The sequence below is a fragment of the Asparagus officinalis genome, chromosome 8, assembly GCF_001876935.1.
Source record: "Asparagus officinalis chromosome 8, Aspof.V1, whole genome shotgun sequence".
Classification (NCBI taxonomy): Eukaryota; Viridiplantae; Streptophyta; class Magnoliopsida; order Asparagales; family Asparagaceae; genus Asparagus; species Asparagus officinalis.
In genome coordinates, this window is record NC_033801.1 from 2,456,324 (window position 1) to 2,474,396 (window position 18,073).

At 36.1% G+C, this 18,073-nt stretch overlaps 4 protein-coding genes and 1 pseudogene across 4 annotated transcripts; 2 read left to right on the top strand and 3 right to left on the bottom strand.

The window, feature by feature from the left end:
* The window catches only part of LOC109851376, a 5,680-nt pseudogene extending 5,483 nt beyond the window's left edge, over nucleotides 1-197 (bottom strand).
* On the top strand, nucleotides 1,668-4,635 carry LOC109822614 (UDP-N-acetylglucosamine transferase subunit ALG14 homolog). The gene is made up of 5 exons (XM_020388846.1): nucleotides 1,668-1,892; nucleotides 2,142-2,287; nucleotides 2,792-2,944; nucleotides 3,036-3,095; nucleotides 4,135-4,635. Exons 1-5 carry the CDS (start codon nucleotides 1,742-1,744, stop codon nucleotides 4,309-4,311), a joined length of 687 nt encoding a protein of 228 aa, XP_020244435.1. The 5' UTR covers nucleotides 1,668-1,741; the 3' UTR covers nucleotides 4,312-4,635.
* On the bottom strand, nucleotides 5,212-10,217 carry LOC109819636 (ras-related protein RABH1b). Its single transcript, XM_020385424.1, has 6 exons — nucleotides 9,969-10,217; nucleotides 8,205-8,275; nucleotides 7,847-7,935; nucleotides 7,192-7,303; nucleotides 6,244-6,334; nucleotides 5,212-5,660 (listed from the first exon to the last, which is right to left on the bottom strand). The coding sequence occupies exons 1-6, from the start codon at nucleotides 10,083-10,085 to the stop codon at nucleotides 5,514-5,516; spliced, it is 627 nt and encodes a 208-aa protein (XP_020241013.1). The 5' UTR covers nucleotides 10,086-10,217; the 3' UTR covers nucleotides 5,212-5,513.
* Nucleotides 10,537-14,781, top strand: LOC109822497 (vesicle transport protein GOT1-like). Its single transcript, XM_020388702.1, has 8 exons — nucleotides 10,537-10,661; nucleotides 10,939-10,980; nucleotides 12,129-12,205; nucleotides 13,651-13,742; nucleotides 13,844-13,924; nucleotides 14,011-14,108; nucleotides 14,243-14,324; nucleotides 14,439-14,781. Exons 3-8 carry the CDS (start codon nucleotides 12,175-12,177, stop codon nucleotides 14,475-14,477), a joined length of 423 nt encoding a protein of 140 aa, XP_020244291.1. The 5' UTR covers nucleotides 10,537-10,661; nucleotides 10,939-10,980; nucleotides 12,129-12,174; the 3' UTR covers nucleotides 14,478-14,781.
* LOC109820346 (putative invertase inhibitor) lies at nucleotides 16,845-17,695 on the bottom strand. The gene has a single exon (XM_020386474.1). The coding sequence runs from the start codon at nucleotides 17,626-17,628 to the stop codon at nucleotides 17,083-17,085; it is 546 nt and encodes a 181-aa protein (XP_020242063.1). The 5' UTR covers nucleotides 17,629-17,695; the 3' UTR covers nucleotides 16,845-17,082.

Consider the following 18,073-nt stretch of genomic DNA (forward strand, 5'->3'; position numbering starts at 1 on the left):
GTGATCTCCGAGGACGGTGCAGGCCTGCTGGATCCTGTTCATGAGCACGATCACGCTCTCCATCGTCGACATCGCCCGAAACCCCAACCCTAACCCTAGATTTTTTTTGAATGCGGAGAGAGAACTCGAGAAGCAATTCGAAAGTCGTTCTCTCTGCTTCTTGCGCGTTGCCTCCTTTTTCTACCGCCTGCTCTCGTCGGGAGGGGCAGTTTGGGAAATTCGACTGGCAGCTGTACTTTAATAAGCGTGCGATCTGGGAATCTTGATCTGTGCGTAATTTTAAAGCACAGGTGTAAGGCGGTGGATTCTCTTGACGGTTTATATTCTGGTTCCTGGCTAACGAAGCTTATGTCACGTATGAGAATTTTTTTTCATTTTACCCCCTTTTCGGAATGTTCCTTTTCAAATTCGGCGACCGTGTTGAACGACTGCCGTTGCTGCAGGATCGGGTGGTGGATTCGAAAAAAAAGGATCCGACCCGGTTAGGACCTTGGTATTGTTTAGGTAATCCTACATGCAGAGACAGACATATCCTATAAGGGCCCGTTTGGTTGATAAAAAAACAAGTATTTTGTCAGCAAAAAACCTGCCAAAGTTAACGTCTTAGCAGGCTTTATGCCCAAGACCCAAGGCCAAAACCTTCACCCAAACACGCCTTAAATAGTGGTACATGCTTTTTCGTAATGAGATATTGGGATGTCATGGATTATTTTAATATTATACATAGCCATGTGATTATGGTTAAACAGCTATAGATTAAACCTTAGGTTTTAAAATTTTTGCATGTATGACAGAGATAGCTTCAATAGTATTACAACTTTTGTTACCAAACAAGAATTATGAATTCTAGATTTGATAAATACTTTTTTTAAAGGCTAAATAGTATTTAAATATGTCTTTCGCTGACTTAGCACTTATATAAACTTGTTTTTCACAACAGTTATATATCCTAAGTTATCTAAAATTGATATATTAGTAACCTTAACAGTGTTTTTCAAGTATTAATATTTATTAAAATTATTACTAAAACTGTATTTTAAAGTAGAATTAAAATAAGTTTAAAATAAAGTTTTGGTACGTTTAATGGTAAATTTAATAAATATTAATGCTTAAAAAGCTTTATAATTAGCATGCAAGTATCATAGAAAGGGCACCCCACTAATTTTTTTTACATTTGCATGATCGAGGGTGCTGATATGTTAAAATTTAAATGAGTATATAAATGTTACACAATAGAAGTGAGGGTATTTAAGTGTATAAGTATTACAGAAAATAAGTGAGAATATATAAAATGTTGAGTGAAATTATATGGTTTTTAAGTGCTATTAACCTTTTTCTTATCCACCTTATTTTATTTTTTCCAAGTTTAGAATTTGATCTAGTGGGTCTTGTGATTTTATCTTTAAAAGAGGTGTTAGACACATAATTTTATTTTTTTTTAAATAACTCAGTCTAGAATTGAAACTAAGACTGGGGAGATTATATTGGTACCTTCAAACCATCTGGATTACCCATGGTAAATACATAATTTAATATTTTGGAAAAAGGATAAGGAAAAAAACCTCATGAAAAACAACAATTATTCCATTCCAAACACTCAAACCATTAGTGGAGTTATTAGTGGGCTTAGCCCATTCAAAGCCCAATATAGACGGCCGAAGAAAAGGGGAGAAAGTGCGTCCTCGGGTCGCGTTTTTTTCCTACCAGAAAAATCTCCGAAAGGCACAATTTTTACTGCAAAATGGAGATTTTCCACTTCAATTTGTGCAGAATTTTACCATTTATAGCATCTGCAATCGCGATTCGAGTTGCCTACGTATTCTATTGGACTGGAAAGCCTCTCAAACCCTCAGCCTCGAAATCTCTTAGAACCCTAATCATTCTTGGATCAGGTAAATCGAAGTTTCTCATTTCTTGGAAATATTCACACGCTTATATTAATATTCGTGTAAAAATTTGATCTTTTCGTCTCTACAGTGATTAGTTAGCTTGTTGATGGTGTGGGTACCAGAGATTTGCTGAATGTATTCAGTAGTTTAGGACATAGCATTGTTGATTTTTGATGCAATATGTAAAAAAAAAATGCGCATATTCAAATTGATTAATTAATTTTTTTTTATTGACTTTGATGGATATTTTAGGAGGTCACACAGCAGAAATGCTCAGCATTGTTAATATTCTTCAGAAAGATAGGCTTGCCCCGAGGTTTTATGTGGCGGCTGCCACCGATAATATGAGCCTTCAAAAGGCTCGCATTTTAGAAGAATCATTGATTCAGCAAGGAGAGGTATACATCATATTTCTCCAATTCTTCATGGCAAATTGATTGGGAGAATTTATATAGTTATGAGTTTTGAGTACTCCGTAGTTTTATTCATAGATTAGTAAGTTTTTTTAGTGTATCCTTGTGCGGGTTGTTCGGGCTTGTTTATTTGGTCATCACCTCTAATATTTCATGAGATATTTAGCATTCAGTTCATAATCTCTGCATAAAGGTTCGCACGTTCTTTTAGATAGTAGGGAGTTTCTTTTTTAGACGTGTAGGAGTATTATCCTAATTGTTAATTTTGAAGAAGTCGCTTTATATACTATACAGGAAGCAAATACACACTGGCTTCTATCCAATAAGAGCATATCAACTGTGCTCTCAAAGTTATACCTTACAAGAATTAGCAACTGAATTACCTCTTCCTTATTTATGACATATAGAGCATATAAATAGAATGTTTTTTTTTCTGTTTGAAAACTTTTAAACCTTTTCTTATGAATGGTTTCAACTTTGAACATATAGAACAATACTGCAGGAAAAAAGATAGAGGATTCTCAGTTCATGCAAATCTATCGAAGCCGGGAAGTGGGTCAGTCTTATATTACCTCTATTTGGACAACTTTGGTCGCTATTTCACATGCTTTGTGGCTAGTGTTCGTAATGAGGCCTCAAGTGGTATGATTACTATTAACTTTCATTACACTAAAGTTAATTGTTACTTAAAATTTGAACTTATGTTATGACTGAAGATGGCATGTTTTTTCAGATTATCTGCAACGGTCCTGGAACTTGTATTCCTCTCTGCGCGGTTGCATTCCTTTTCAAGGTTAGCAGTGTGCCATCGGAACTGTTAAAAAACATCTTCTAGTTTCTCATATAGCCCATACTTATATCGACTGAATCATTACTACTTGCAAAGAATTGAGGACAGAAATACTGCTGTTGGCACCACTGCTCTCCTCTAAGGCTTTAATAACCAGCTGCTAACCCCCAAAATCACACACATGATCTAAAATCCTATCTGAACCCGATCCGAACCCAGACGAAGAAATTGGACCTGGTTCCGTGTTTGAATTCTCGTTCGCACTATTTTCGTCCCACGTCTAGATTTCACCAAATCAGTAATTGCTTCATGAGAAAGGAAAAGAATACAAAAGAAACTTCTCATTCAAAACATTGAATTATGCATCATGACGGCCAGAGAAGAGAAGAGTTATTCTCAACACCTAATTTGGTTATGTACTCATGATATCAGAAAGGGCTTCAGGTTTTGTGGATTTGAAATCTTTATCCAACCAAGATTTGAATTTTATGCCCAATGTCAATCATATTATCTTGTTTATTTTATCATCTACAACTCTACATTTTTTTAGTTCTGTGTATGCACTCTGACCACCTGGACCTGTAAAATGTGTTTCTGACCTATGTCATTGTCACTGACATATTGAGCTTTGTTCCAAATATTTGGAACTACTCATTGGTAAAAATGTTGGCAAAGTGCTGAGCCTTTTAGCAAGCCAATACCTGGTTCATATTTGTCAAAGGTCCCTGCCACTACACCAGAAGTCCGAAGTTGCGGTGGGGGTTATTTATACTAACATGCACCACAGATGGCGAGCCCTTTTTATGGGCCAAAACCTGGGCTCGCTCAGCGGTACATTTTTCTTAAAATTCGCTATAAATTCATGGCCGGTAGGAATTGGACCAGGGTCAATGTCAAGGTCCCTGCCACCACATTGAAACTTTGGAGTTTTGGTAGAGTGGCAGGGAGCTTTGAGAACATTCTAAAGATCAAAATGAACGTTGTAAAGAGGGAGCAAGAGCATGGTTTCATGTTTAACTTCTCTGAACTTGAACTCGTGCAGGTAGTTGGCTTCAGCTGGTCATCGATCTTCTATGTTGAGAGTATCGCGAGAGTGAGGAAGTTCTCTTTAAGTGGCTTATTACTGTATAAGCTCCACTTAGCTGATAGGATTTTTGTTCAATGGCCTAAGCTGCAAAAGGAATATCCGAGAACAATCTACGTCGGTCGCCTCATGTAAAGGAAATCTTTGGAGAATTGGGAGTGCTTATTCTAAAAAATGGTTTCAGCGATCCGTTGCTAGATGCACCATCTCCAAATCATGCTCTCTGATAATGTTAAAGTGGTTCTTGACGCATATTTAGTCTTTCATGAAACATTAATAGTTGGCAATGAGATGCTTATATTGTTCAAGTTCATGATACCCTGTGACCGATTCCTTCTACTGCTCATGTGTTACCTTTTTGCTATGCTTCTCTCAGGGGACGTTAATGATATTGTATTCCAAATTTTGTTTTGTAGATCATATTTATGTGAGTCAATGACAAATTTATTTCTGCTTGTACATTGACTATCATGCGCGGGAAATCTGTTTGTTTTGTCACCGTTTTATGTAATCTTTTCGCCCTTTGTTTTTTCTGCTATCAGAGTTATTTTTAGATGAAGCGTATACACCGAGAACCCCAAGCATTCTGAGAAATACAACAGGTGAATTTTTGGTAGAGTTTTTATTGAAGGTGGCAATTATGTGTAAATCTTAATCACCTTTGCATAAACATCGTGTCAGTTGTAGCTTTTACATCATCAAATGCTATTTACAATGTCACGGTTTTTACTGTATATTGTCAATCGGAGCTATGTCTGTAAACGTGAAATGCAAGTCAACAAATGTTACAGCATCATAATTTGACGCTCTTTCCTGCAATAATCTGAAAAGGATAGCATTCCACAACCTTCTGCAAAACATTCATAAATGTCAGCAGCAAATAACAAACCAAGCTCCGATCACTGATCGGGCAAAATTATTTCTAAATAGATAATATGGTCATTCTACTCAAGAACATAGATGCCGAACATTGTCATCCCATAATCATTCACATCCCGGCTTAATTGCAAGCTGTCACCAACACCCATGACAACATATAGCACAATTCAATTCACTTCACCAACTATTATTTCAAATCGATTCTAGTCTGGGTTCTAAATCTAATCCCCACACTCAGATAACATTATAGTTCAAAATGCCCACAAAAACTAAAAATAAATTTCTATTAACATGATTCTAAACAAGAAGGAAAAGAGCACAAAAGTAGGTAACCAAAATCTTCATCTCAATCATATGCCTTCTTTCAGCAGGTAGCTCTGTATAAATGAAGCCCATAGAGACATGATACTGCAGACGATATTGAATATTGAGGGACGAGCAAGAGTAGTTCCAGATCTTCAACAGGCGCATCCACCGGATTGTGTCTGTGAGCTAGAAGCATTTGTGTTGGTAGCCCTAAGATTAACATCGACCATATCTTCCTGTTTTGTTGACGAGAGAGTCTCCATCCCCGGGAGTGCAGCAGCTATCTTTCTGAACAATGCCTGTATGAAAAACAAGTGTTTGGTAAATGCAAGAAGGATTCATATCAAGTAGATCTGACTATATTTTACGCTAGTTGTTGGCTAGCAAAAACAACCCACCTCCTTTATCCTGACTTTGCCACAACCAGTAAAAAGATCAAAGAAAATAGAGAACAAAATGAGATTCAGGGCATTATTGCTCATATAATCAGACCCAAGAAGCACGTGGAAACAAAAAGAACTATGTGCAGCTTGCTCATTTCGCTTCCATATTGGCAGTCATAGTATTGGTTTAAAAAGCTAGTTCTCCTGTCTTCGAGTGGAAAATGGTGCGAGATGATTCTTCTCCCAATTCTGAAGACCTTGTCACCAACACTTTTATCGTTTTGGTCACAAGGTCTTCCAAGTTAGGAGAAGAATCATCTCCTGCAATGTTCCATGCAAAGACAGAAGAATGGTTTTTAAACCAATATTATGATTCAATATGTAAGAGAAACGAGAAAGCTGCATGCTGGCACATTAAGGCAGGCCACGTTGAGAGGGGTTTGCATGCAGGCATTGCCATGAAGGAGTAATCAATTGGAAAAGGATGCAGAATACGAACCTTAATATTGAATCCAGCTTTGGCACTTGTCTCAATAAACATGACACCAAGCTCATGTGCTTTAGCTTCCCCTTCCTCTATAGAAACTTGCCTGTTGCATCATCAAAGCATTTCAATTCAGTATCACACATCGACTAAGTTTAAAATATACTTGAAATGTGATTACTAGTTAGCATGCTTCAATGGATCAACAGAAAATTTCTCAAATTCTTTATAAAGGTTTGCATTATTGACTTTGTAATGGAAAGTAAAGACCTTGAAGAAATGTGAATCAATGGGTTCTAATAAATTTTAATTCATCTTTCAATGGACTGCGAAAAAGTAATTTCTAAACCAAATAAACAATACACAGCTAGTCTTATTAGTTTCACTGAAAAGAAAAATTAATATGTTTCCATTACATCAAAAAAGAAAATCTCCTAAAAGAAATTACGCAAACAGATGACTAGCAGGAAAATCTATCAGATATGCACAATTGTTTTAGTAATAAGTACCCATCACATAGAGACCACAGATACAAACTCTTTATGATGACAAGGAATGAATACCACGATAAAAGAAATTTTATGTTCTTCAGACTGATGTACAAGTGGATGCTCAGTATCTTTTCCTCTCATCAAGAAAATGGAAAATATATAGTTTATCAAGAAGTCTTTTGGCTCACTTTAGAAAACATATATCATGTAATAACATTGTGCTATAACTAAAAGGTTCTTAGTCATCTATTATCACAAGCAAGCTTCCCAATCATCTGAAGTACATAGTAAACAGCATTTATCAGGGTCATTACTTCAGTGACACGAATCACAGAAGGAAGACTTTTAGAAGCAATTGCTGGTGTATCATGAACTTTGCTTTGTACTAGTTTCCATATCATCAATATTATAGAAAATACAAAACGGTAATTAAGAAATAATATGCCAACTAAACAAGCTACTGGTCATTTACCTTTTGTCAACAAGGTCAGTCTTGTTGCCGACAAGGACAATGATGACATCACCACCCCTCTCGGTACGCACCTCTTCAATCCACTTCGAAGTATTAAGGAAAGATTGCCGGCCTATATATCATGGTAGACATAAATTAATAAGCATGAATTTGGATGCTTCCGCAGATAAAAGAAAATTTTAACGTTTTTAGGATTTCTAAAGTAAAGTCGTCATAGTTCAAAATCTAGAATATCTATTCATTGGTTGCTATAAAATATATGGGCACTAAAAGGGGGAAATTACCATGTTATGAAGAGAATCTTGAAATATATAACTTGTACTCAAAGAAGAAAATTTCCAATATCACAGTTTTAAGAAATTTCAGAATATTCTTATACTAACCAAACACATGCTTTGAAAATTTATTACATTTTTTTAATTAGGATAAAAGCAGATGTATCAATTTGATCATAAAAACCCCCCAAAAGCAGAGGCTTCGTTATATAGAATGAAAATTAAAACATTAAAAGAAACTAACTTCGATTTGTACATGGATAAATAAAACTTGAGCAGGACCTCTTTTTCAGCTAGAACACTATTTTGAAATTCTAGACCCAGTGCAACTTTAAATTTTAAAATAGAACTAGATTAGCCACATAGTAAAGGAAACATACTGGCAACGTCATACACGATAACAGCAACAGAAGAATCCCGAATGTAACTAGGAATGAGACTCCGGAATCTCTCTTGTCCAGCTGTATCCCTGTGAATTTACAAAACATAAGTGAATATACATGGTTGACATGTATGTATGTACACACACATTTAAGAAACAAATAATTGATATGATGATAGATGTGTGCTGAAGAATTCACTGAGTTTCAATTTTTTAATTTAAATCTATCCTGACAAACTTTAATTCACATAGAATAGGGTTACTGCAAAGTAGGTCTTCTATTGAATGTGTAGTGCATACATATTATTTATTTATAGCCATGATGCATTTGCACTTAGAGAAGTAATTGATCGTACCATAGTTGCAGTCGAACAGTCCTATCTTCCAGGTACATTGTCTTCGACAGAAAATCAATGCCAATTGTAGCCTATCTCCAAAATTAAAATGTAAACAAATACAAAAAAAAGGATACAAATAGAGAGCAAATAAAGTTGTTTGACATTAACAAAAAAAATTTATCTCAACAAGTGACGAACAAGTTAATTATATTTTGCTACTTCAGAGAGAGTAATCTCTAAGCTTGAAGAAATAGGTACTTTACAACTAAAAAATTATCTAATGATTTCTAAAAGGTAATTGTTTATTGAAAAATGTACAGCAAATATAAAAAGAGAGCAGGATAATTATACTGATTAATTCAAAATATCATATTCCAAAATCAAAACAGAGTGAATAGTTTGAGTCAAGTAAACCACAAGGAATCCATCATGTACAACTAGGTAGGCAGTAAAACAAAATGCATAGGAACAACCATATGTATCAATTACTTTTAGCCATTGGTTCTTGTAGCCACTTTTTGCGATTCAAATCATAAATTGAATTGCGCGCTCTGGAATAGAATTCCATGGGTTGGTAAAAATTAGATAGCGTTTGACTGTTGATCGCACAGTTGTAAACACCATCACATAAGCTTCGAGAAATAAGAACTCCACAATGAAAAGCTTCTAGTTTCATGAAATGAAAACCTATCTCCTGGTCTCATAAATTGAAACATAACAAGCATCCTACAAGCGAACCATATCCTGTACTATTTTTAACAGAATCCAACACAAATTAGAACCTCAGTAACATAGAAAAATTAAGTCTTTAACAGTCCATTTGCAGGATTATGCCTTCGACTGTCCATCTCATTGACCTGTTATTAAGACCACTGAAAGGAGTCTCACTCACCTCACTTGCCCATTCAACTGGTTCTGGATCATTTTTTTGGTTCAGATATTGGAAAATATAGAATAGACAGCCTCATGACAACTGAGAAAAAACAGTAGACAGTTTCTTACCGAGTAAAAGAGGAATCACACTAAAAAATAGATAGTGAATCCTATATCCTGCACAAGAAGATATGTCGACAGCCAAGTAGCTTTTCAAATAAACGGAGTCCAGTTTTACCCCAAATTCTATTTTGAATATAGACAAAAACCAGTATCCTCTTCATAAACTCCATTTTCAAAATTTTTTGAATAATATCGTACAAGGATAACCCCAATAAAATTTCTGGCATATTGTTGTGCAATTTATTCAACTACAATCAATTACTTCATGCAACTCGAGAGCTAGTTAAGGAGGCAATATAAAATCTTAGAGAACCACATAGACTAAAGAGAGAAGAATCATAGCCCTCAATCACCACAAGCCACTCCCAATTAATCCTGAACCCAATACTAAACACTCAAATTAGTTTTGATGACATTTCACATTAACAGCGAGCTGAAGCAATCCATGGGATATATTTCAAAAAATACAAAAAATCCTGATATTGAACAAAATATATTTACCACAATTCTGACTGCTTCCTGATTGATCTAAAATCAAACATAAACAAAAAAAATGGAAAAAAAATACGGATCTAGTCGCAAAAATTAAACTTTACTAACTTGAATCTCAATTAAAATATAATATCCTAACCGTAATCAACTAAATAAGATCCAACACATCAGAGATCAATCTTGATCTCACATAAAACGACCAGATCAAACCCTAAGCCAGCAGATCTGAACAAAATTCAATAAAAAAATCGATGAAATAAAAAAATCTATGTTTTGAAATGAGAGCGATTCTACCTGGTAAGTGTTGTCGAATTTGTCGTACATGAATCTGGTGATGATGCTCGTTTTCCCCACCGACTGATCCCCCAAAAACACCAGCTTGTACTTGGCGAGCGCTGAAACTGGAGCCATTGATGATGATGATGATTCCTTCGATTGAATTGAATAATAATTTGAGATCGATGGATCGATCGAATTCACCGCGACGAGAGAGAGAGAATCAAAATGGACTCCCTCGTTCCCGTTCGCTGTTTTTTTTAGCTAGCTGTAAAAGGAAAACTTTAGGCCATATATAACGGGTCGGGTTCGGGTCTCATTTCAGATTCGTACCCGAAGTGCAGCTAATAAATGAATCATCAACACTCCTTTTGGGGTTATTAATTGCAGAAACCCCCCTACAACTTTCTTTCTATTTTCTTTTTTTTTTCCTCTACGGGCCCCACTTACCCGCCACAGCCTTCCTTCATCACGAAGGTTTACCGTTCCCTACGCGGCAACATCACATCCAGCCGTCCATTCTCTCAATAGCCTGCACAGATCAATACTAACCGTCAGATCCACACCGTTCTTCGAGCCGAGCCCCTTCGCTCATTCCACCTTCCCTGTCTCTCTAAATTCAGGAGCGCGCTTTGCTCACCTCTCTCTCTCTCTCTCTCTCTAAAATCACTAGTTCGTGAGTTCTTCGATTGGCGATCTCGATCGAATCCGGTAGGTTTCCGCTCGATTTCGAGGCTTCTTGATGTGAAATTTCTTCGTAATCTGCTGTGATTGGGGAAATCTACACGATTCCTTTGTTAAATTCGTTCTTTGTTGCTGATTTCACGCGAATTACTCTATTCTTTTGGTTACTGATCTGATTCTAGGGTTATGGATCTGCTAATTAGGGAATCGATCTGTTGTGAGGGTTTCTTGCGTCGATTATAGCTTGGATCTCGCGGTTTTCTTGATAAATTCTAATCAATTACCGTTTTCTTGTATATTGCAGGTAAAAAGTAAGGTTGGATCAGACCTCGGATTCTATAAGCAGGTTAGGGACTGAGCCCTCGGTTTGTGATGAGGAATAATTGGATGATGTTGATTTATGGTTTGAGAACAAAATTAGTTGGTAACCTTTGGAATATAATCTTGTTAGCAATTTCTCATTTTTTGTTCAAGCGAAGTTTTATACCGGAGTATGATAATTGCTCAGTTCAATGTTTAACTTTTAAGTTTCGTAACTTTATAATGACGTATATTTTTGTAGTTTAAAGGTCCAAAACACTCGTGCCTCTTTGGTTTATAGGATGCATGTGCATTTCACTTGTATTTACTTGTTGTGAGAATAGTTTTGGTATAAGTTTTGCTCCTTAAGCGCAGCAATTAGATGATTAGGGCGCAGATGAATTTCATAACCTTGTTCGGTGACATGTGAAATCTACAATAAAGCAAACATAGCAACCGTATTCTGATCTTATATAGCTTATTTCCATATTCACTGTTGAACCTTCACTAAAGCGAAAGAAAATGAGATAAAGTCAATAGAGTAGCACCCAGTTATTCTCACTATGACTGATTTGTTATCCTCATCAAAGCCTTCTTACAGAAAAATGCGTTCAGATTTTATTTTATATGGATTGTTTCTGTTAGCATCATCTTTTTTCTCTCCTTTATTTTCTGGTGCTTTGGTACCTTCCCTCTACTCAGCTGCTTTAATTACATGAAGAAATTGAGCTAGCTACTGCTCCTTTTATGAAGGAATAGGAAGTACATAGATCTAGGACAATTAAAGAATTGAGCATGCTTATAGGTTGGGATATGGAACTATTAATAGGTTTAGAATAACGGAAGACTCAGAAGTTGCTGCCATGTAGAATCGATATCTGTATCATCATACATAATTTAATCTATATAAGCTTTTACATGTTAGCGGGATTCGGGAACAGAATCATTAATTAGATAGTATGCTTAGCATGTGGATCACATGCTTGATGGATGTGGCTCTGAATGGCTGACACCTAATTGCTCATTTTACCGTCTTGCTGTTTATTGCACATTTGCATGTTGAATATTGTGTATATATTGGTGAAATATTCTAACGTGATTTTTGAGGCTTTTGTGTTCATAATTTTTTAAGACATTGGGAAGTGAAATTGAATGCCATTTTTAGTTAATGTCTTGTGTTTTCTGCTTTCACAGGTTGTTGGACAAACAATTACCTGAATTCTGCCCTTGATTTGACAAGATGGTTTCTCTTGAGATGAATGACCGTAAAAGTAAGAATGCTTGGCATATTGTATCCCAAATCTTTTCCTGGGTCATTGTAGGCATGAAACGCTAGCATAGGAATTTATATCTTCTTGTTTTGCTAATCTCAATATTTTTTAAGATTTGTATTCTGAGATGATTAAAGCCCTCCTTATTGATTAAGAAAATAGATATTGGGTTATCAATTTAAGTGATATTTCCGTTTTCTCTAATTGAGATATTGTCTTGATACCATCATTTCATGCAAAGCTTCTTCATTGCTTCATTAATATGTAATACATTATGGCATCTTTGTCTTGCATTTTCCATTTAGAGAAGTTCAGGGAAATAATATACTTTTGTCTAATTTTTAATATTTCAATCTCCTGTACTCCCCTAGCTCTCAAAAGGTGCTGCTTGGTTGCAATAATTGTGATGTATACATTCTGCCATGATCTGTTTATGCCTTCCAACTCTCCTGTTAGATTGATCAGGAGTATAGCGTGAGTTGGCAGTACATCATGTTCTAGGAACTGTGCACATTTGACAAGGGAAACATCAAGTTAACATCTAGCATTTGTGTTTTTTCTAGTGGTTATTTTGTCTGTCTTCGAAAGGGCACGTTTGAATTTCTGCATTATTGCTCCCATTGTATTTTCTTCACCCACTGTTTTAAAGAGGTCCAAACTAGGTTCTTTCTTGAGGCATTTCCGAGGAAAATGCCTTGAGAGACACAAGAGTACGAGGCATATGCTTCAGCATAAGGAAAATGTACTCTTCACGCTTTGCTTTGTGCCTTCTACATGATCATGTGCTTCATAACCAGACAAGTGAGATATTAGCTGATTTGGGAATTTATTGTTGGATACACATCAAGTGGTTAGATCTTAAAAGGAAAGAGTAAACAGCCAAATATAACTCGAACCTAAGAGTTGCGGTTCTCCACAATCGCATCTATTTAGTTTTCCTTTATCTCCCTTTTTATTATTTTACAAATATTTACAAAAACAAGACTAATAAAAAATTTCATGAGGGATACACTTTATTTCATCAGAGGATGTAATAGTTTCCATGTGCCTTCGCCTTTTAAATGGCGGTACATCTTGATTTATCTAACAATGGCATAGTTGAACTATACTACATTTGCCAATTATCCCATGTGTCGGAAGTACTTATTGATTTATCATGTCATGGGAATACAAACAATAATGCGTTCTTTAGTGTACTTCTTAGAGAGTACGTGCCTGCTTTGTTTTTATAATAACATGGATAAAGATGCTGATTGTTAGCATATCATTATACGACTATGTTCTTTTTTGCTTGACCCAGTATGTTCTTCTATTATTCAGCAAATGTGAGTCTACATTCCAATTCTTTGACTTTCATTTTATGGAAAATAATTTGTTTTCTACTAAATCATCATCTCAATAATGAGCTACTTATATTCTCTACGATTCTCTCATCTATGAAACAGAAATTGGGTTAGGACTGACAGGGTTCGGGATATTTTTCTCATTCCTGGGCATTGTAATGTTCTTTGATAAGGGGTTTCTGGCCATTGGAAATGTAAGTGTTCAAGCCCCTTTTTTCCTGCCCTTTAATTCTCTTGGACCTCACTGAAGGATTGCTGCCTGCTTAACCATCAATCTACTTTTTGCTGTCTTCAGATCCTCTTCCTGTCTGGAGTGATGTTAACCATTGGCCTGAAATCTAGTATGCAGTTCTTCACTAAGCCGAAGAACTACAAGGTAAATGTGACCTTCCACATCATGATTAAATTTATCATTTCTCTGCCGTCTTTCCCCCTTAAATTGAACACATATTCATTTGACAGGGTACAGTCGCTTTTGGAGCTGGTTTTCTTTCTGTCCTGATTGGGTGGCCTGTTATTGGCATGATCTTGGAGGGTTATGGTTTTGTTGTTCTCTTCAGGTTTCCAACCCATTTGATGTCAATCTTTTTTGGTTTATAGAAATGTTGTGTTTATCTTACTTGCTGCCACCCTTCTGTTATTATTGTTAAGTACCATTTGCATTGTGATGAGCATTGGTTTGGTTTTCTGGCAGTGGCTTCTGGCCTACTCTTGCTGTGTTCTTGCAGAGGCTTCCGGTTCTGGGTTGGCTATTTCAACAGCCATTTGTAACATCGGTAAGCTAAACCCTCGCGTATTGTTAAAAAATGATCATCCTGCTGATTTAGTAATTTGATAGTTTATTTTGGAAAGTCTTTTTTATTTTGACATGTTTTCCTATGCGCGTGCAGTTCTTCGATCGTTATAGAGGCAAAAGAGTGCCCGTGTAAAAATCTCCAAGTTGTTGTGATGCACATCAAGCATAGAACCATAGAGACATGCTCGGTACGCAAAAACAAGAAAAGGAAAGGAAAGGAGAAAAAACTTGTAATATAGCAGCCAAATTTGGCCCTCAAGACCGTCTGATTCATTACACTGATGACCTTCTGTTATATGTTGTTTTTTCTTTGTTTTTTGCTGGCGATGTTGATGCCAAATCCAGCCTATTCTTTGTAACATAGTTTCTGTGTGGGTTTGTTTTGTGCATGTTGGCGAACTGACACAGCTTGAAGTATCAGTTCATTTTGATGACTTTTTTACATGCCATTAAGCTTTGTGTCAGCAGAAACTACCGCGTTTTCCCCTGATCTGTTCTATATTACGTTCACCCTCAAAAAAGTTCTCCGCAGATGTTGGATTGATTTATTTCTATCAGGGTCTGGCATGTCCTTTCTAACAATTTTTGTCAATCTCTTGTACCAAATTTTCAATCTTCACATGGTGAGGTACATCGATTTAATTGGGAACCTTAAATGAGGCCTGAATAAACTTGTATATCTAACTTTGATTTAGACTAGATTTGGTCCCTATAACTCTCGCTAAAATAAGTTAATTCGGATTTGGTCCCTACTAAGAACTCAATGTTTATTTTCACTAGATATAAAGAAAATAATCAAAATCATTGTTATTCCCAAACACTAAAGCTAATCACAATGGCTAAAATAAAACTTATTTAACGGGTTAATAATTTAGCCCTTCGGATTATCGAATGAGCTAAATACATTAATTTTTCTTTTTAACCCCTCTTCCTTAGCTCCTTGACAAACGGGGCCTTAAGGGACAAAGAGTTGCAATTCGCATAAGTCCAAATGAGAAAAGATTACAAATGTATAGCGTTAATAACTATTACGGCGGCTTAGTATTTGTCGACTTGTTGAGAAACTATACTTCTAATAATAAAATGCCAAAAGTTGACCCCTCACCCACGTCCACACCCATGAACGCAAGAAGCATCGACGCCGAATAAGGGATGAAAAGAAAGGAAAAGAAGAATAAGAAAAAATGAGGGGAGGTTTGTTAAGAAAAAGCAAATGTGCAAGGTTGGAGTATCAAACTCCAGACCTCTTACTCACTTTTTTAAACCAGCTTTGATACCACTAGGCTATAGAGACCATTGATATTTTTGGTGATATGTATAGTATATAACCTTTTTTGAAAATCTGAGGTGGTTCAAGTGAACCACCTTGAACTAAGGTGGGTCCGCCACTGGAATTATTTCATAATAAATTATTTCATAACAGATTAGAAACAAGTTGTAGATCAACTCTGACCAATTCACATCTATCGCAGTAACAGAAAATTTCATATCTATCGCGTTGTAGGTCACATTCACATGACGCACCAAACCAACAGCAAATTCATATATATATATATCTTAAAAACTTATAATTAATCTTATGGATTCCAAATTAAGAAAATATCATGACGTGTACGTAAACCACAACCAACAGACCAACTGGCAATTGATGCTGACCCGAGACAATAATAACTTGATAAAATAATCAACAATTAATCCCATCAATGGTTTTCTTTCATCCATCTTAATAAATTATTGAGACAGTTACATCACAAGATTTGTATCGGTCATGACTTAAAACCATTGTTTTCCTTTCATAGAAACACGACGTTAATCGCTCGTTCTGCTAAGATATGCTTTCTTTCTTAATTTTGTTATGCCTTTTATTGGATAAATTAGGAATTTTCTGAAGTTTAATACTCATCTTCTGTTGAAACTAACTGTAGTATCTCTTTGTTCTATAGCATCCAGCAAAATAAATAAATAAAAATAAATAAAAGCCCGTGTATTGTGGACACATTTATATATCTCATATCTAAGGTTTAACCAAAGAAAGAATTTTTAGCATCACAAGATAATTTCAAAGATGCTTGTATTGCACTCTATCGAATACTTCAATCATACTTAATTTAATGATGCGTGAGACTTAGGCTTGATTTGATAGGATGTATAACGTTCAACGAGGAGAGAGAGTAAAGGGAGGTACATGTATTTTTAGTTTATTTTACAAATTCTCTCTCCTTACACTTGTGTCTCTCCAAATTGGAGGGTTTTTTTTTTCCCTCTCTCTTTACTTTCTAGTTCCTTTTGCATCTTTTACGTCCTTAACTTACCTTACCCTAGTTCACCTTACTCTCTAAAAACCCCCTACCAAAGAAACACTTTTAATTTTATCCCTCCCCTTACTCTTCCTCCCCCTCCTACCAAACCAATTCTTAAAGTCCGGGTCAATGTATTGCAGAGAATACTCGTTTTCATAATACAAATCGCATCCATGAAATTAGGAGGCTCAATAAACATATACACAATCACCCATTCTCATTCATTTCATATCCATTTTATCTCTCCACCAAATCAAAACATAAATACACAAATATGAACATCTCAACCACGTATTATCTAAATAACCCATGTACGAACATAATATTCTAAACTATAAAAAAAAGACAATTGAAATCTCTAAACTGTCGCCTATCTTTCCGTGTGGATAGCTCAGACCATCCTGCTCGCATACTGACTATTATCGGACATATCACCCATCAAGTCTTTTGTAACATTGCAACTATACCAAGAGCAATAACAGAGTGCCCAAAAAACTCATCATTCTCCACCTTCAACGGCGACTCAATCTCCCCATCACTAAACCCATCCTCACAAGTCCTCGGAGCGTCGACCACCGAGCTCAACATTATATCAGCATCACCATACCTCTTCGCCCGAATCGCCTCAACCGAGTCATCCAGGCTCGAGACCGAGTCAGAGTACAACTCGAGACAAGTCTCAAGGCAGGACCTCATGTAGGCTGAGTCAGTTGAAGGCGTGTCTCTAAGAATCGTCTCGAGTTCGGATACGATACTTGTTGCATTGGCCTCGGTTATGTTTGTTGCTATGATTGATAAGTCTTGGAGGGTGGAGTTGTGGGATTCGGGGATTGAGTTGAAGGAGTCGATGCATAGGGTGTAGTTTACGTTGGGGCTGCTCTCCGCGCATTTTTTGCACGTGTCAACGACGATATCGGGTTGAGCAGAGGTTGAAGAGGCTTGAATGAGGAGGAGGAAGAAGAGGAGGGAGATGAAGGGGTTCATGAGGTTTGATTATTTACTTAATTATAACGATTTCTTTGAAGAAAGAAATTTGAGAGAGAGAGAGAGAGGAGATGAAGAGGGTATGGGAATATGAGGGGGGTATAAATAATGTTTGATGGGGCGGCGTGGCTTTCAAAAAAACGTTTGATGGGGTATTTATGTTAAATTGTTTTAATTAAGACCCCTATTCGAACATGTATGAAATTTTTTGGGATTTAGAAAGATGGAGATTTGAGGGTCTAATATAGACTAACATGTTAGATATTTTGTTAAGAAAAGACAATCTTGCCTTCATGAATAGTAATAAAATTTTATAATTAAAACATGTTTTAATTAGCAATTAAAAATATGTGTAACGGCTATATAATTATGGGGAACGTTACAAAATTTATGACGAACGTTACGGAATTAATTACGGGTTTTGTAACGTCTCTTCATCTGAGCT